Raw genomic sequence first — 18,095 nt, 5'->3', positions numbered from 1 at the left:
TAGTAAAAAAAATATAATATTAATTTTTTATTGAAGTATGCTATTAATTTTAGCTAATATATACTTTTTAAATATTGTCAAAGTTTCATAACTGTTGTAATTATTATAATTATAATCATCATAGAATATACTATATATAATAAATAAGAAGATATATAATAGATTATATATTATAAATTATTTATTATGTATAATCTATATGTTATTTATTTTTGTATATATATAATATAACAAATTAACAATTATTCCGTTAGATAATCAACAAAAATCTAATCAATAACAAACTAACAAGTATTTTTAAACTTCACTTCATATTTATTAATTATCATTAATTAATGATTATTTAAATTTTAATTTTTAAAAAATATAAAATTATTAATTATTAATTATTTACCTATATTTTTCATAATACAAATGTTTGTAAGGTGGCCATGTAACTCATGTTTTCCTTCACGCAAATGACCAACTTTGGAGATTAAGGCTTTTCTCCCTCGCGTGGCTATAAAACCACCTTCATTTTTTTTTTCCATTTAAACCCCCACTCATAAATTTTCTAGCCCCACCAGCCCCATTTTCATACATATTAATACCCCTCTTCTCTTCTTCTCTTTCCTTATCAAATATTATTATGCTTGCATTAAAACCCTAGCTTTTCCCATAGAGGTATCTATATATATATATAGTCATCAAAAGAAAAGAGTAGTAGTGAGGACGTTTACCCATTAGACATGAGTGCAAGCACAAGCCGCGGCGGCGGCGGCGGCGGCGGCGGTAGCAGCAGTGGCGCTAGTGGGAGTGGTACCAAAGGTAGGGGTAGTGGCAGTGGCGGTCCTTGCGGCGCTTGCAAGTTTCTGAGGAGGAAATGTGCTCCGGGATGCGTCTTTGCGCCGTACTTTGATCCAGATCAAGGTGCAACCTACTTTGCGTCGGTGCACAAGGTTTTTGGGGCTAGCAACGTTGGTAAGCTTCTTTCGAAAATTCCAGTTCATAAGAGGCTTGATGCTGTTATTACTATTTGTTATGAAGCACAAGCACGAATGAGAGATCCTGTTTATGGATGTGTTGGTCAAATCTTTACCCTTCAACAACAGGTACTATTTATTTCAAATTTGCAATTGAGAAGATTACCGGTCATATAACATAAATTAAGATGATTACTTATCTTACTTTATTTAGCATTCATTATATGCTACAACAATTAATGAATGCTAAATAAAATAGGTTTATGACTGATTTTGGTTAAATTTTTTTTTTGTTATTAAACATTTTTAAAATTTTTAATTGAGATTACTCATCATATAACATAAATTAAGTTGATTATGTGATCCATCTGAGGTTATGTTCTTCGTAGTTCATGCATATATATATCCATAATATTCATTGTTTGCTTCCTTTGGCTATCTTAATTCTACAATAAGCTAATTAAATAAATATTAGGTTTTAGTAATCTCATCTTTTTATGTATTTTTTCCCCTTGACTCGGAAATACATAAATTTTTAACGTACAAAATATATAATTATGATAGAAAACACAAATTAAAAATGGTTATATTTAATTTACAAGGTAATATATTGAGTGTATAAAAAAATTATTTTTAATGCTATATATTTCGATTCATTTTAGTATAATTAAAAGTATTTTAAGGACATGATGAGTTACAATAAGGAAATAAATTTCTAAAAATAAAAAATACAAATACAAACTATCCATTAACTTTTATAATACATTTAACGCATGAACAATTTAAAAAAAATTATAATTAATTTATATTTTTTATTCAAGATTTCAAATTTAGAATACTTGCTTGTTAATTACCAAGAGTTTTCTGAATATACATTAAATTTCAAGAATACGAAAACAAAACCAAATTTATAGTAGTCTTGTAACTTCTTTCATTTTAATTTGTTTGTTAGCAAATAAATGAGAATGGATTAACAACCCCCATTTTCAGATGTTCACACCGCTTTTGGATGGTTTTCGTGCCATTTTTTCACAAATTAAGTGAAAGCACGAAAGGAGAGACTGAAATTGAATCTACTACTTTTAATTTTGTATATGTTGATGAATAGTAATTTGTTTAGGAAAGCCTCTAATAAACGAAGTTTAATTTATGTTTTAATTCTAAGATGAAAACTCACTTACAAATTAATATTTAAAAATTATTAAATAATTTAATAAATTTAAATAAATTATCATCTAATAATTCTTAATTATTAATTCCACAAGAAGATCATTTATATAAATCTTCACCTAATTCTAATCTGTAAATAAAAAGATCTCTCTACTCTGCATTAGTATTCCTTCGACACAATACCTTATCATCAGAAGTGCTTTGTGTGCACCGGTTAACAACCGTTAAAAATTTAAAAAATAAAAATAACCGTATAAAAAAAACCGTTAAAAAATAATATTTTAATTTGTTTTTTATTTTTATTTTTTTATAAAATTTAAAAAATAAAAACATTAAAAATAAAAATAAAAATAAAAAATATAAATATAAATTAACCGCATCTTAAATATTATTAGTGAGTTTTTACATATTTCAATAAAATTAAGCCACAACTCTTAATTAAATTATTAGATCGGTTAACAACAAATTCAGAAAAAAAAAATGATCAAATGATGAGTGGTTGGATGTAATATGAATTTAGTTCTTGGTTTTTGCTGGTTTTAGGGAAATATGTGATCGGTTAGTTTTTAGAGCTTAATTAAATAACATTATAGTCACTGTCTTTAATTTCTTTTGTTTTTTATTTTTTTTAAAGGATCAAAATATATGTATTCTGATCTTTTTTCTCTTAAAATGAACATAAAAATAAAAATGAATATTAATTACCTTTCATGGCTCTTAATCACACTCATTTTCTTTGGAACAAAACTATGAAATCAACGTGTAACTCTAACTTTATTATCAAATATGCAAACGTAACTTTAGTCTCACTTAATCAATAAGATCCACCTAGTGAGTTAAAAACTTGTTGCATTTCTAAGACAATTTTTCTTTTGAATACAGTTAGGGTGATACTTTAAATTAATTAATCAATTTCTATTTTCTAGAAAAATATAAAACTAATTCTTTTAAGAGTATATACATAAATAAATCTCCAAAAATTTTTGCGTTCGATATTTTTATCCCAAAAAAATTTTATTACGTTGAGATTCTTAAATTTTACAAAAATAAGACATATAAATCTTTTTGTCACACTTTCAAAAATTTATTTATCCAATTGAAAATAATAGATCTGAGTCAGTAGTAGAACTTGAAACAAAATTTTAGAAGAGACAAAAATTTAACATTAAAATTTAATAATAATATTATTTATATTAAAATAAAATTTATAAATATAATTATTCTTTAAGTTTGTTATTAATAAGACAATAAATAAATAATTCTACAAATAAAAAAATAAAATAGTTTATAATTGTACTCTTCAAATCTTTAGTGATTTGAAATCTTCAATAATTGAATCAGAACTAAACTTTTCAGCAATTTCTTTCTCAATCTCTTTTTTATTATTTTCATTGCTGAAAATGATTGCTTGCTGTCAAACTGGAAGAGTTAATATGAGACGAATCAATCTATCAATCAAGAGAGCTGCTTGTTGAATAAAGAGATGCGAAATGCGAATAGAGAAGCTGCAAGTGAACCTGAATGCTTTAAGTCATAATAAAGTATTTGAGCCAATTGAATTACTTTTTATTTTTTTTTTAAGTACTACTAATTTTTTTTATAAAAAATTTAGGAGAACTATGGCCCCATTGTTTTAACTAAGCTCCGCCCCTAAATCTGACTAACTTACCATTTTTTTGAGACAAAATTCTCCAATCTAAAATTTCTTACTATTTGGATATATACTTTTTTTTTTAAAAAAGAATATTAAAGATTAATTACTTTTTATTTTTATTTATAATTGAATATCTAATATTTAAAAAAATAGAGATCAAATTATTATTATTATTATTAATTAATTAATTAATGCGATATAAAAATTGTTATTGGTAAATTTTAGATATGTATTATGCAATTTCTGAATGAACATCAGTATGGATTGTATATTACACATATAAATATGGCATGAATTAATGTTGTCCATACTCGAGTTGCATGAGATGGCTTAACTGTAGATTAAAATTTCTTTCCCACAAAAATTGAGTTGGGTTTTAAAAGATACAAAATCATCCATGTGAAAAGCTCTTACATAAAAGGAGCGCACTAAATATATAAGACTATTCATGTTATAAATTATCCGTTTAAACTTTTAAACTTTAGAAAATGATGATTCATAGCATGTATGTCTTTTTTATAATAATTTTCTTTTGAATAAAGTTATATAATTCAAATTTATTATTCTATAAATTAACACATTTTTTTTATGATTTTGAAAAGTTGGGATGTTCTAAGTGTGTATATAAAAAATCAGTTATTAAATTAGTTATCGGTATAAAATACATATTAAAATATAAAATAATATTAAAAATAAATTAAATAATATATGTATTTATATACAAATATCTAATATTAATTTAGTAATTAATTTTTTATGTGTACATAATATTTTGTTTGAAGATATTTAAAAAATATTTTTTTAAAATTAACTTGTGTTTATTACAACTAAAAAGTTAATAAAATTTTATATATTAATAAATATTTAGATTTACTCTTAATTAAATTATTGATGTAAAATTTTATTTGCAATCAAATTTTTTATTTATGTCTATTATAATTATTTTAAATTTTTAAATCATTTTTCTAAATATATTATTGTTGTTTGTATATATTTATTGAAAGTTATTTTTAATTTACTAAATATAAATACTAATATTTAAAAAAATTATTTTTTAAAATCAACTTTAATCAACCTCTTACGAAAAGTAAAATATTTATCAAATTAAAGGTAAAACTTATTGCAAGTTTGACACATAGACATATCCCATAACGAGACCTTAATTAAGTGAAACTCTCTAATAATGAATCATGAAGAGAGAATAATAAAAGATGTAAAGGGAAAAAAGTTTCTAAGAATATAATATTAGTGAGTATCAAAAAGTTATTACTATACAAAATTCAAATTCATAGTTTCATTTTTTTTCTTCTACAATATAATTAGGTGAAAACTTAGGTACAGTTAATTTCATATAAAGTTGATAATTAAAATTCGTTAAATAATTTAACAGGTTTGACTAAATTATCATCTAACAACTCTCAGCTATCAATTCTAACTATACCTGAATTTTCATCTATAATCATATTACAATCAATTATCAAAGTGTCTTTCTTGTATAAAGATCTTGGTTTATATAACTGTTCCGAGGGTTACCTGAAACTGAAGATCGATCTCGGACGAGATCTACTGTTACGGCCGGACCTGCCGTGTCCGACTTGTTGCACTTGGTGGTACCGCTGATCCTTCGTCATTGGAGGGGGATGGTACCTGCAAGAGACTCCGATGCTTAAGTTAGTACGTGCTTTAGGTAGGATTTTGTGTAGAATCAGAGTATGAGTTATTCCTGGGTGCTCCAGTGTATTTATAATAGTATGGAATGATCCTCCTGGAGATAAGTTAGTTATCCTATCTTATCATTTGGGTGAAGTCATCTTATCTTTTAGGGGAACTACCTTATCTTTCTTGGCTTTGCCGCCTTTAGAATGGGTTGGTTCCTTTGTTTGGGCCTACTTGGGCCTCTATGGTGATTTGGCCGAACTCTTTTTAGAAAAGGTCGGTGGCGACCCAACCTGAAGAGGTCGGTCACTTGTGTCTTCGGTCAGCCCGAGTCGTACAACTCGACCCAAGGTATGAACAATAACCATTCTTGCATATTGATTGCTATGATAGGAGCTTTTTCTATAATGAATGTTGTTAAACTTGCTTATGCTACTTATGAGTATTGGTTAACAATAATAATTTCTCTCGATGAAGTGGGTATCTGCGTGGATTTACCTGTTGAGAGATGGATTTGGAGAGTATTTTCTACTCATAGAAACAAAGGACGAATATCTGATTAATAAACGGAGTCGTGAAGGTAGGAGAATAAGCATCCTCCCCGTGGATATTTGTTTAATACCCATTAGTATAAAATTACTATAATATCTCCAATATATATATATGCGTCTCTGGTGGTCGTGGTTTCGATGGCTAGTGGTGGCTATAGGTTGACCAACCAATGAGAAATTGACAGTTGGAGTGTGGTATATTGTCCTCAAGTCTTGTATTAATTTTCTAATTTCGGTAAATCTTGGTTAGTTTCGTAAGGCTAGTGGTGTAAATAAGTGATTAGCCAAGGGATATGGATGTCATTTAGTGGAATAGCCTGTTAGATATTGAGGGCGTGGCCGGCAACCACCAAAAATGGGTGAAATGTGCAATGGACATTGTTAGAGAAAATCAACGCGCGATGGAGGAAGGCCATGTGGTTTCGGTGTCAAATTTTGTGGGCTTAATCACTCTAGCGGTATCATCTCCCTTCTTCAAGGACATCAAGCACTTGAGGCATATGAATGATAGAGATAGCGAAGCTTTTCATTTGAAGAGAATACCAAGCACTGCAAATCATTCTCGAGGGTGGCAGAGAGGAAGCTTGAGGACCTCGTCAGCGCAGTGGCGGTCCAAACCACCAACAGAGCCATAAAACTCTAGTGCATACCAGAGATCAAGTGGTAGCAACAAGCAGCATAGACACATGTAGCAACATCTTCTGCTGAGGCGAACTAGGTCGGATCCAGGCGCATCAACGGTGGCGGGATGGAATGGGTGGATACCTTCTTATAGCAAATGTAGAGGAAAGGCCCACAAAGAAGGTGGAGTAGATCCATGGTGGTTCAGTAGAAGAAATGGGTTGGAATTGGGTAAGCTCTCTCGATTTGGGTCGAAACCTGATCTGTTTCACTCAGGACTAGTTTTTAGCCCAAAGCCGAACACAAAAAAGACAAGAAAAAGTTGATTATCCACATCTATTTTTTCAATTTTTTTCGTGAAAGTCAAACCGCCACGTGTTATGTTATTACAAGTTCATCACTCATAACCACCAAAGCCATGGCTTTTCCCAAGCCATTAGAGACGACACCATATATATATACAATTAAAAACCCATAGATTTTATTATCTGCCTCACAACATCACCCTTGCAACCGCCCCTCCCTTACTCTCAGTCTCTATAATCACATATTCACCCACTCTCAATTCCACTCTTACATAATTAAAGCCTCCACTCATCAGCCTCATTTTGTCATCTCCTCAACCTCATATTTGTCAGCATTTTCCTGTTTCTCCTTCTCAAGTCAACCACATTACTCTTATCGTCAATGTTGTTCTGCATCGCACTGTTCATCGCTGCTTCCAGCAGCGTAGCCGCCTGTGAATCGTCGCTTCCTGTAGATTGTCGAGTCTTGGTTGTTTCCTCCTCCATCTCATCTTCTCTGTCAATCTTTTTCTTTTTCTTTTCTCTTTCCTTCTTCCAATCTTTCTTCTTATGCAAAATTTCAATCTTTTTAGTTAATCAAGTATTTGAGATGTTCACATCTCTTTGGAAGGAAAAGAAAGAAGAATCTTTGAGAACAATAAAAATGTTCTATTTTGCATTCTTTTAGTTCTATTCTATATTTTTGTGAATGTAATATATTTTTATTGTGTACTTAATGTTTATTTTTTGCCAAATCTGGATCTAGAATGGATAGGAAACAAATCTGATTTAGTTATGGTGTAAAAAAATAATATTTTTTCAAGCCTACGAGAGAGGATTGACACCGATAGGGAATGGTTATGGTACTTCGACTGTTAAAGATAGGTATTCACTTGCTTGACTGACAAGGAGAAGTCTGAGAGAACTTACTCGAAGTAGGTTTCTACTTGCTTGAGAAAAATCCATATGTATAGCACTCAGTCATCGTTCTATCATCCAACATGCTTCTATCTAAGTGATTTCATAAAATATGGAATGGATATGTATCACAAGAGGGTCGACTCATGATTCAGGCAATCCAATTTTATGTGTGTAAAACAGAAGCTTCCAAAAATGGTTTTCCAAAAATGGGTGATCAAAAGATCGAATCATTATCGTATCTTAGTGGTCGTTACTTTTGGTGTTCTTTCTTTTTGGCTGACTCATCTTCCTGTTCTATTGATCAGAAGCATCCAGCAGTACCGCATTGTCACGCAATCCAAAAAAGGTAGTTCAAGTTGTTAACTGGGTGGCGGAAATACTGCCCCAGTTGGTGGGGAGGTACCTACCTTCGGTTTCACACAACCTTCTCAATGAACGTTACGTTTACAATATAATATGACCAATGCTTTAGAGAAATGATAGTAGTTCTTTGTGGTATGTTTCGACATTAGAAACCTAGGAACCTTGGCCAAACATGTAGTGGACAGGTGGTAGTGGCTTGAAATAAAATCCAAATTATTCGATAGAATATGAAACCTTTTTTATGACATTTTGGTTCCTAAACCAATTTTAAAATTCCTAATCCCCAAATTGACTTCTCTTTCTTCAGACCTATTGTTCTCTTTTCTTCGTAGCTGTTTTGCAGACCTTCTATTCTACATATTCAAATGGCTAGTAGGAATAACGCAGCTGGGAGATCAAACAACTTACGCTTTAATGGAAGCGATGCTCGGAGAACCACAAAAAATGGAGCATGTCTTTCTTGATTTAACAGTAATTTCTACTCCAACTCCTTTACCAATTCCATATACCCTATCTGACATTTCAACCTCTTTTTCAAATTCATCATCAAAAGCTTTTCCTTGCCTTTCATTTTCTGCAATAAGCTTATCCAACTGTACCTCAAGCTTTTGAGACAAGATTTTATAATCAAAATCCTCCTTAATTTTCAACATATTTTCAACTTTCATAGCTTGAAAATAAAATACACAGTAATCTATCTGCCAAAAAAGTAAACCAAGTCAAATATCAATAATATTTTTAGTTTCATATAACAGTAATAGTAACATATTAAGAACTTTGATAATAAGTCAATCAGAATTTGTGATGAATCAATGATTGAATGAGGAATAAATGATTTCAAATTATTAGAAAAAAACAAATATTACTAGCCATTAGATAGGATATGCAAATTAAGATAATAATAATTTTAACAACAGTAGATAAATGTATTGACAAGAATAAAGGTAGAATCTAAAGTAATCAATTCATCTAAGAGAGGATTATCTATTTATAAATAAAAAGGATATATATCAGGTTTAATATCTTCAACAACATTATTAAAACTACAAGTAAAATATAAATTCCTGTATTCTGGGTCATGGAATGCAACTCAAGGGATGAATATATGTAACTATTAACTTCAGGGACACTTTAAGGCTCGAATATAATTTCGAGGACCACTTCGAGACTTAACTCTTAGGAGAATAGTTGCTTCAAATAATTGTTTGCCTACCAGCCCATGCCTCTACTTACCTAATTGTTCTTTACATTTCACTACTTTACTTTATTGGTGTAGTTATGTATCTCTTCTTGTTCCAATCGACATCTTTGATTCTGAAACAGAGCCATGTACTATACCTCCAAAAGAAATGACTATGTTATCTCAAGGTGGTTTTATTTGTGGATCTTTGTGTAGAACAAAGTTGTTCTTCAAAGAGGGTATTAAATTGACTTATCACTAGTGTTAGGAAAAACAGAAAAACCCATCATCATAAGAGATAATTTGGCTGTTGTATTTGTCTCTCTGAGACATGGACACGGTGACACATGTCCTCTGTTTGGTTCAATGAGACACAATTTTTAGATAGACATAGAAAGACACAAATAGAGACAAAGACACAAAACTTGTTTCCATCCAAATAGTTGAGTCACTGAGACATAATTTATGAGACACTAATATTTTATACTTTACACTTATTTAATTTTCGAATTTCCAAAATTTTATACTCTCATTCTCTTAAACTTATCTCCCTCCTACTAGCATCTTCCACCTCTCTCCAACTCCTCATTCTATTTTCTGTGGCTCATCATTCCTTCCTCCATCCTCCATCTTTCCTCCGCCACTATCTTTGCCTCTATCACTATTCCTGTAACACTCCGTTACCCTAAGCCTTACCTCTAGCCGTAAAGAAAAGGATAGCAAAGTGTCACGACAGTTCTAAAGCTTATAATATATAATATATATTCAAGAATTTATATAACTAGAATCTTGATGAAGGAATAACAGCTCAAAGTCGCATAAAGCGGAATTACAATATGCGAAAAGCGTTCATACAGGATAACTAAAATGCGTAGGCACAGATAGAACAAGACATAATATATATAAAACCTTGTAGATAGCTCCAGGATACACAAGGTAGTACTTAATTTAAACAAGACATATATATAAGTGTGAAATATCAAAAAGAGTTTTGAAGTTTAACTGAATACAATAGAGTTTTAAAGTTTAAAACAGCTTATACAACTTATCTCTCAAATTAAGCCTCTAAGGCCATAAAGTCTAAAATAAAAAGGTGAGAGAAAGTACTACAACAAAATAATCAAAATACCATAATAGATCATAAGATCCTCCGCTCCGTCACCATCTCGCAACCTACCGAGGTGGGTTACGACCTGCATCTGAAAAATAACAACAACATATGGTATGAAAACCAGAGGTTCTTAGTATGGTAACAGTTCCCGATATATAAGATGTAAGGTTTTGGGACGCCAAACGCAATCCTAGAACTTCACACCGATACAGATATTCAAGCTTAGAATAAATAAATAACTCAAACCATAAAAAGGTATTCTATCTTAAGGGATTTCTAACTAACATAGCACCGCTGTCCCACAGCCTGTGCCAGCCTAACTTCCATGCGATCCCATCTCCACCTACTACCAAGTCTCCTAAATCCCAGTAGAGAAACATAAGTAATACAGACAAGTAAAGCACAAGTAGAGTACATGTACAACAAATAGAACAATTAGCAAGTAACATGTGATTCATTTAGGCATAACAGAAATTAAGCAAAGCACACACACAGGTATAAGATGTATATGATGAATGCCTTTCCTATTGGCTCGTGATATCACTTGTCAGTCCATAAATGCCAATCCGACACATCGTCCCGGATGTAGCATTCCTGCCACACCCAGAGATATAGGCTCTGCACAATCATGCAGCAAAAAAATCTGCCACGCCGGAGATATAGGCCGCCCCACACACTCATGTAGTAGGGAGTTTGCTACGCCAAAGATATAGGCTCTGCACACTCATGCAGCAAGGAAGGAAACAACAACAACTGTCTCATCAGAAATCATTCCCAAGATATAGTGTTGGGCACACTCTTGCAATAGAAAAACTGCCACGCTAGGGATATAGGCCCTGCACACTCCCATATAATCCAATGATTTTATCATTCCTTTCTAAGTTCTCAACTCATCATAACCATCACCGGTTTCCAACTTCTCAAATTCATCATAAGCATTCCCATTCCTCAAAAATCTCTTCAACCATATACTTCACAACTCAGCATTTACCAACATGACTCATCAATAATCATCATCTAACAACATATATGTCATCACATTTCAACTCATTCAACATCCATCCGAACCATCATCAAGCATAACATTTATATACAACTAATTATATAATCACATCATTTAAAGTTATCTCAAGGTCAACTAGCCTAAGGTTTACGAAACATTACATATTACATAAAGAAAACCGAAACCATACCTTGGCCGATTCCCATGCAACTCAAAATACCAAGCAAAGCCACCAAGCTCAAAAACCAGCAAGCATTACTCCAACAAACTCCAAAACTCAATCTAACATCATACAACATATCCCATCAAACCTAGGGTTTACAAAAACAACTAAACACAAGGATTTATTGAAACCTTACCTTACTCAATAATATCAGGGATAAAATCTAACAATATTCCAATGCTAGATCACCCCTAAACAAACAAAATCACAAAACTTACTCAAAAACCAAACCTAAAAATGCATAATTATTAGGGCTGGAAACTGGAGGTTGAGTTTGGGGTTCTTACATACAATTTTTCATTATAAATGACGAGCTTTACAAGAGCTTCGCGTGGCCACAAACGACTCGCCAATCGGAGCTCCGTAGCTCAAGTTATGATAAAAACAAGGTTTGGGTGAATAGTAAAACCCCAAACCCTTCTCTTCTCTCTTCTCACCGTCCCTCTCTCTCTCTCTCTCTCTCTCTCTCTCTCTTCTCTCTCTCTCTCTCTCTCTCTCTCTCTCTCTCTCTCTCTCTCTCTCTCTCTCTCTCTCTTCTTAAAAATGAGTCTGAATGCCTCTTAGTTAAGGTATTTATATGTTGGACTTGGACCCGGTCCAACCCGCTAAGTGTTTTTGGTCTGTTTGTCCCATTTTGGGCCAAAATCTTTAAAATTAGCGCCCGATTTTCGATTATAAATTATTTTTGTTCTTTTAAAACAATAATTCAATTTTTCAAAATCTTGTTTTTTAAAATACGTGGTACTGGACAAACTAGAGCCGGTACTAGTACGTATTTTTATAAAAGTTTTTCGCAAAAGATATATTTTTCCGCTCAAAAAAATCCATTGAATTTAAAATTTACCTTTTTATTTTCAAATTATCATTTCTATATTTTCAAATCTTTTCTGAGTAGTATAAAATTATTTTATTAAAACAGTTATTCCGATTCTTATAGTTCCCTCTGAAACCATCAGTGCCACCACCACTGTCGTGCCCCCTCTCTTTGTCCTCCGCTTCACTCTCCACCGCCCACTGCCGTCTTTCTGCCTTTTCCTCTTCTCATCGCCCCTCGCTGCCTTTCTCCCACTCTTCCTCTTCGCCCATCGTGCTTCAACCACCCTCTCTTCTCAATGATTTCAAAGATTTGAGTGTGGGGTACTACAAGCATCTCCCACTTCAAATGACGAAGGACGGCAGAGACACAGTGGAGGTGGAGGTGTATTTCGAGTACAGAAGATTTGGGGAAGGACTTTGGAGAAGAAGGGTTGTAACACCCTAATATTCAAATCCTTATGCTCGAGTCATAAGTCAATGATAATAAGTCAATGAGAATCCCTGACCCATAGGTTCCCAATACGGTAAAAGTGCCAAATAAATACAATGCATTGTAATAAAAACTCACTAAGCATCCTAAACATCCTTTCACCAAATATTCATCCTATGTTCTCGCTAATCCATAAATAGGCAACTGCATAAGAGAATGCTAAATCTAATTCATCTTCCTCATGCTTCCCAGCTTTCTAACTCTCCAACGAATTAGAATCAGAATCATAAACAAAACCATCACCAGTTATTCTGTCTCAGGAATTCTATATCAATACTTCATATCCTCACCTGGAGCAAGTGAAATCACTTCACTGCATCCACCCAGAAAGCTCAAATTATCTCATTTTCTACCTAGAGCAGTGAAATCACTCCACTGCGTCTACCCAGGGAACTCAAATTACCTCATTCAATAATCATCAATTTAAATTAATCATATCATTACTGCATCTTAACAAGAACAGTCCTCAGTGTCAATCGACACCAGCATGAGGGATCTCTCAGTTATACAAACACAAGCAATACAGACAAGTAATACACAATAAGGTACAAGTAGAATAAGTAGCACATAATCAGGTAACATAGCATATATGATATAGCAATCCAAAATAAATAGGCAAACCACAATTCAAACATATGCAAATGATGTATGCCTGCCCTATAGCTGATGATATCATCTGTCGGTTATATAGCCAACCCGACACATCCTGGTAGCTAACCATAGACAGAAACACCCATGCGGAGCAAGTGAGCTTGAGCTACAACCCTTTTGCTACTACCCACTTAACACAGAGCTAGTGGAACAACCACTACTGTGACTACTACCCAGGAGGGTGTTTAAAAGCTCAACATAGAGCGAGTGGAATTACCATTATTGCCGCTACTACCCAGGCATCACAATCTCTAACCTGGAGCAAGTGGGACGAACCACAACCCTTGCTACTGCCCAGGATCTTAAAACATACATTCATTCAGTTTAAAATCAATCATCATTGTTATCAAATCTCGAACATTAACCTGGAGCAAGCGGAACGAACTACAACCCTTGCTACTACCCAGGTATCATAAATACACATTCATTCATAGTCACTCTTCATTATTACCAATTTTCAAACAATGACCCAGAGCAAGCGGGACAAACCACAACTCTTGCTACTACCCTGGTATCATAGACATACATTCATTCAAAACTCCATAATTAAACTCATTTATCATAATTCTCCTTCCCCTTTTCATACTCGGAGCAAGTGGACAACGACGCTGCCTACTACCCAGGGTCACACGTCACATTCATTTTCAAACCATCATTTCTGCACTTTCTCAATCACAATTCATTACTCCAAGTCTTTCTTCATCAACAAGTTATCACATGTCCTACCTTTTTCTCATTACTAGGCATACTATAAAAATTTAGGACTTAAAGGATGAAAATAGAGGCTTAGAAGTTTGAGATTCGGCTTTAAAAACTCAAAAATAATTTTTTGCTGAAAAAGGGATAACGCGTGCGCATTGCTCACGCGCACGCGTGGGAAACGGAGAAAAGCGGGTGATGCGTAAGCGTCACGCATGCGCACGCGTGGGAAGTAGAGAAGTAGGGAGACACGTGAGCGTCAGTTACGCGTACGTGTGGATACGTTTTGTGCTCCTCGCACAAAACCGGCACGCTACCATTACAACTCTCTGGAATTTATACCACGCACCTGCATCAATACAGCAATGCGTACGCGTTGGCTAGGCACACGCGTGAGAAAGTAAAAATCATGAGTGATGCGAGCGCGTCGGCCATGCGTGCGCGTCGGAGTACGTTTTACGAAAAAATTTACTAAGTTTAAAAAGCTACATGATTACATTTTCAAACCCCAAACTTCCAACGGGCATAACTTTTTCGTTTCAAATCATTTTCCACCCGTTCTTCGAACGGCATAAACATCTCAGATCCAATTTTATTTCTAAATAAGTTTGATACAAATCAGGGATCCGGAGACCAAGTTATGCTCTGCCAAAGTACCAAAATCACAACTTTCATAAAAACCAACAAAAACTAAATTTTCAACAATAACCAATTTCAAACCTTTTCAAAACCAATCAAAACTTACCAAAATCAACCTCAAGCCTCTTCAACTCATATTTTTAACATTCTCATTAAATTCACAATCAACCAATCCACCATTTTGACCAATCTCAATCAAATAACTCAATTTCAAACAAAATACCATATCATATTTTTCATTCCACATCTCAAGTTCCAACAATACCAATTCCATCAATCACCTAATACATATAAATCCATATCATCATATACAACTCACATGCATTATCAAAAAAGACGTCAATTCCTCCCTCAGTACCAATAACCACATAGTTCATATAATCAATTGTAGCCAAATAACAACAATCACAATTCCATTCAATCTCATATGACATCACATAATACACACATCACTTACCTTCCTTAGCTCTTTCTGGCCTCTAGCCCAAATTCACAATTTAAATGCATATTCCACAAAATAATATTCATTATCCAATTCATCAAATTCTCAACATACCAAACATACAAATTCACACAATTCTCAACCCAATCATTAATTTACATTACATATCAATTATACATATTAGTACCAACCATTTACCAATCCAAACTTAATCCTAAGGGCATCTAGCCTAGGAATTCTCATCACATCACATGGTATTTAAATGAAACTTAAACCGTACTTCTTTTAGCCAAAATAATTGAGCTTCTTCTTGGAAGTCTCCACCAACTCTTAGCTCTAAGCCTCACCAAGGTCTCACAAGCAATATCAATCTTCCAATTGTACACCAAAATCAACCAATACTATAACATAACTAATTTCAAACTTACAATCAACCTAGGGTTCATAAAAATGATAAATCACAAGGGTTGGAGGTTTTTTTTTACCTTAGCCCACTGAAGTTTGTGATGAATATCAGTATATCACCCATGACTCATACTAGAGCACTCCTAAACAACCAAAATCACAAGATTTTTTCAAAATCCAAATTAAATTTGAATTTAAAGAGAAAAATAAAAACTGGGTAGAGGATAGTGGAATACTCACCACAAAACTTAGATAGAAGTGTAGAGAATGAGAAGAGCGATGTGTGGCAGCAAATAGCTCGTCAATCGATTCCAGAGAGAAAGTTATGGTGATTTGAAGTTTAGAAAGCTAGGTTTTCTTTCTCTCTTCTCTCTATCTGTCCCCTCTCTCATTCTCTAGGGTAAATGAGCTGAAATGCTCATAACTAATGTTTATATATGTTGGGTCTTGGGCTCACTTGTTTTAGTCTGTTAGCCCAACTTTGGGCCAAAATCTTTAAGATTAGAGTTTTAAATCGTATTTTAAATATTTCTAGCTTTCCAAATTATAATTTCTCATTTCCTAACCTTTTTCACTTATAATTAATTTATTCAGCTGCACTACCGGATAGATCTTAGCCAGTATTGCCGGTCAAATTTTCAGTGCGCATTTTTATTCAGAAAACTATATTTTCCGACTCAGAAAAATTCACTGAGTCCATATATCATATTTAAATTATCAAATTCCGATTGCTAAATTTTCTAACCATATTCTCTTCTATTTATTTTATTATTTAATTAATTACAGTTTGACCGGATTTTACAAGGGTGAGGTGGCACGGAAAGAGATCTCTATCTGTTTCCATTATTTTTTTAATTAAAAAATAAAAATTATTGAATTAATTTTTGAAAGAGATCTTGTTGGTAATAATAATTTGAGTTGATGTTTAATTATTTATTTATCTTTTGATTGGATGATTTATTTTTGGTTATGAATGATGGGGGAGAAAAATAGGTAGTAGTAGATGAAAAGTTTGAGTGATAATAGTAAAAATAGAATATGAGGATATTATAATTTTTTTAAGATTTTGTATGTTTTATGTATTTGTTTTGCCAAACATAAAATATGTATACATATATTTTGTATTTATGTTTTTTTTTTAATTTATATCTCAATGTCTATGTTTCAGTGTATATACTAATCAACCAGAGTCTATGGGTAGTATATGCAAATTTAAAATAAACATGATAAAAAGTTAGAAACAGCCTATCATAATAGTATTTGATTGATCATGATGGAATTTATAATAGGATAAATCGAAAATAAGTAGCTATTTAGGTATTATCAAGATAAATTTTGAGAGAAATAAATAGTATAAATAAAAGATTATATAATTATAATAAGAAAATAGTAAAATCGTGGTGAATTTTTTGTTTATTAGGAATTTTATTTATTTATTTATTTTGCTTAAAGTAAAGAGAATTTAGAATTGTGTTCTTAATTAGTCATACTATTTCTCCCATGACTAATTTTCATATAAACAACATTAAACACCTAGTCAATAATGTAATGTTTTTCATTTGTGACATTTTCTGATATCTTTTTTTATTTGTAGGTGTTGGCTTTACAAGCCGAACTCTCATTCTTACAAAATCATCTTGCTACAATGGAGATACGCCAACCGCCACCAATTCCTCCAACGCAAGGAATGCCGACATCAACTGTTTTCTCAGTTGCGGACTTACCAATGGTTGTGGGCGTTGCCTCCGCCACCTTATCAATGCCGGCCACCTTTGATCCATCTTCCCACTTTGATCTAGCAATGGCCCAAGCTTCTTGGGCTGTGTATCAACGGGCCATGATGGACCCACGCCAATACATGGCTGTTGCCAACCCAATAGGCCCAACTGCGGGTGGTGGTGTTGATCTCCAAACAGTTGCACGTGAGCTCATCAATAGGCATGTGCCTCCGCAAGCACCACCTCAGACTTTTGGCTCCAATGCTGCATCGACGTCAGCTCCATCGCTTAGTTCTTCTAAGTGATCAAAAACATATTTACATCTTTGAACTTTAAGCAACTAATCTTTAATTTTCATCTCGTTAATCATAGATAGTTATGGAGGAATGTTTGAGTTTTTTTAGGTGGATGTTGCGTTGAGAAAATAAAACCATATTTACTGTATCGATAGTATATCATTATCCTTAGCCCTTCCTTCTTTAGTTTTTTCTGTAAAAAAGCTAGACAGTGAACTTATTAGTTATTAATACATATTT

General features: G+C 32.8%; 1 protein-coding gene across 1 annotated transcript; it reads left to right on the top strand.

Moving 5' to 3' along the window:
* Positions 1 to 728: 728 nt before the first annotated feature.
* Positions 729 to 17,864, top strand: LOC130975357 (LOB domain-containing protein 18-like). Its single transcript, XM_057900165.1, has 2 exons — positions 729 to 1,091; positions 17,436 to 17,864. Exons 1-2 carry the CDS (start codon positions 729 to 731, stop codon positions 17,862 to 17,864), a joined length of 792 nt encoding a protein of 263 aa, XP_057756148.1.
* Positions 17,865 to 18,095: the final 231 nt, after the last annotated feature.

The sequence above is a fragment of the Arachis stenosperma genome, chromosome 4 (genome assembly GCF_014773155.1).
Source record: "Arachis stenosperma cultivar V10309 chromosome 4, arast.V10309.gnm1.PFL2, whole genome shotgun sequence".
NCBI classification, from domain to species: domain Eukaryota; kingdom Viridiplantae; phylum Streptophyta; class Magnoliopsida; order Fabales; family Fabaceae; genus Arachis; species Arachis stenosperma.
This window is presented reverse-complemented; position numbering and strand designations above follow the sequence as displayed.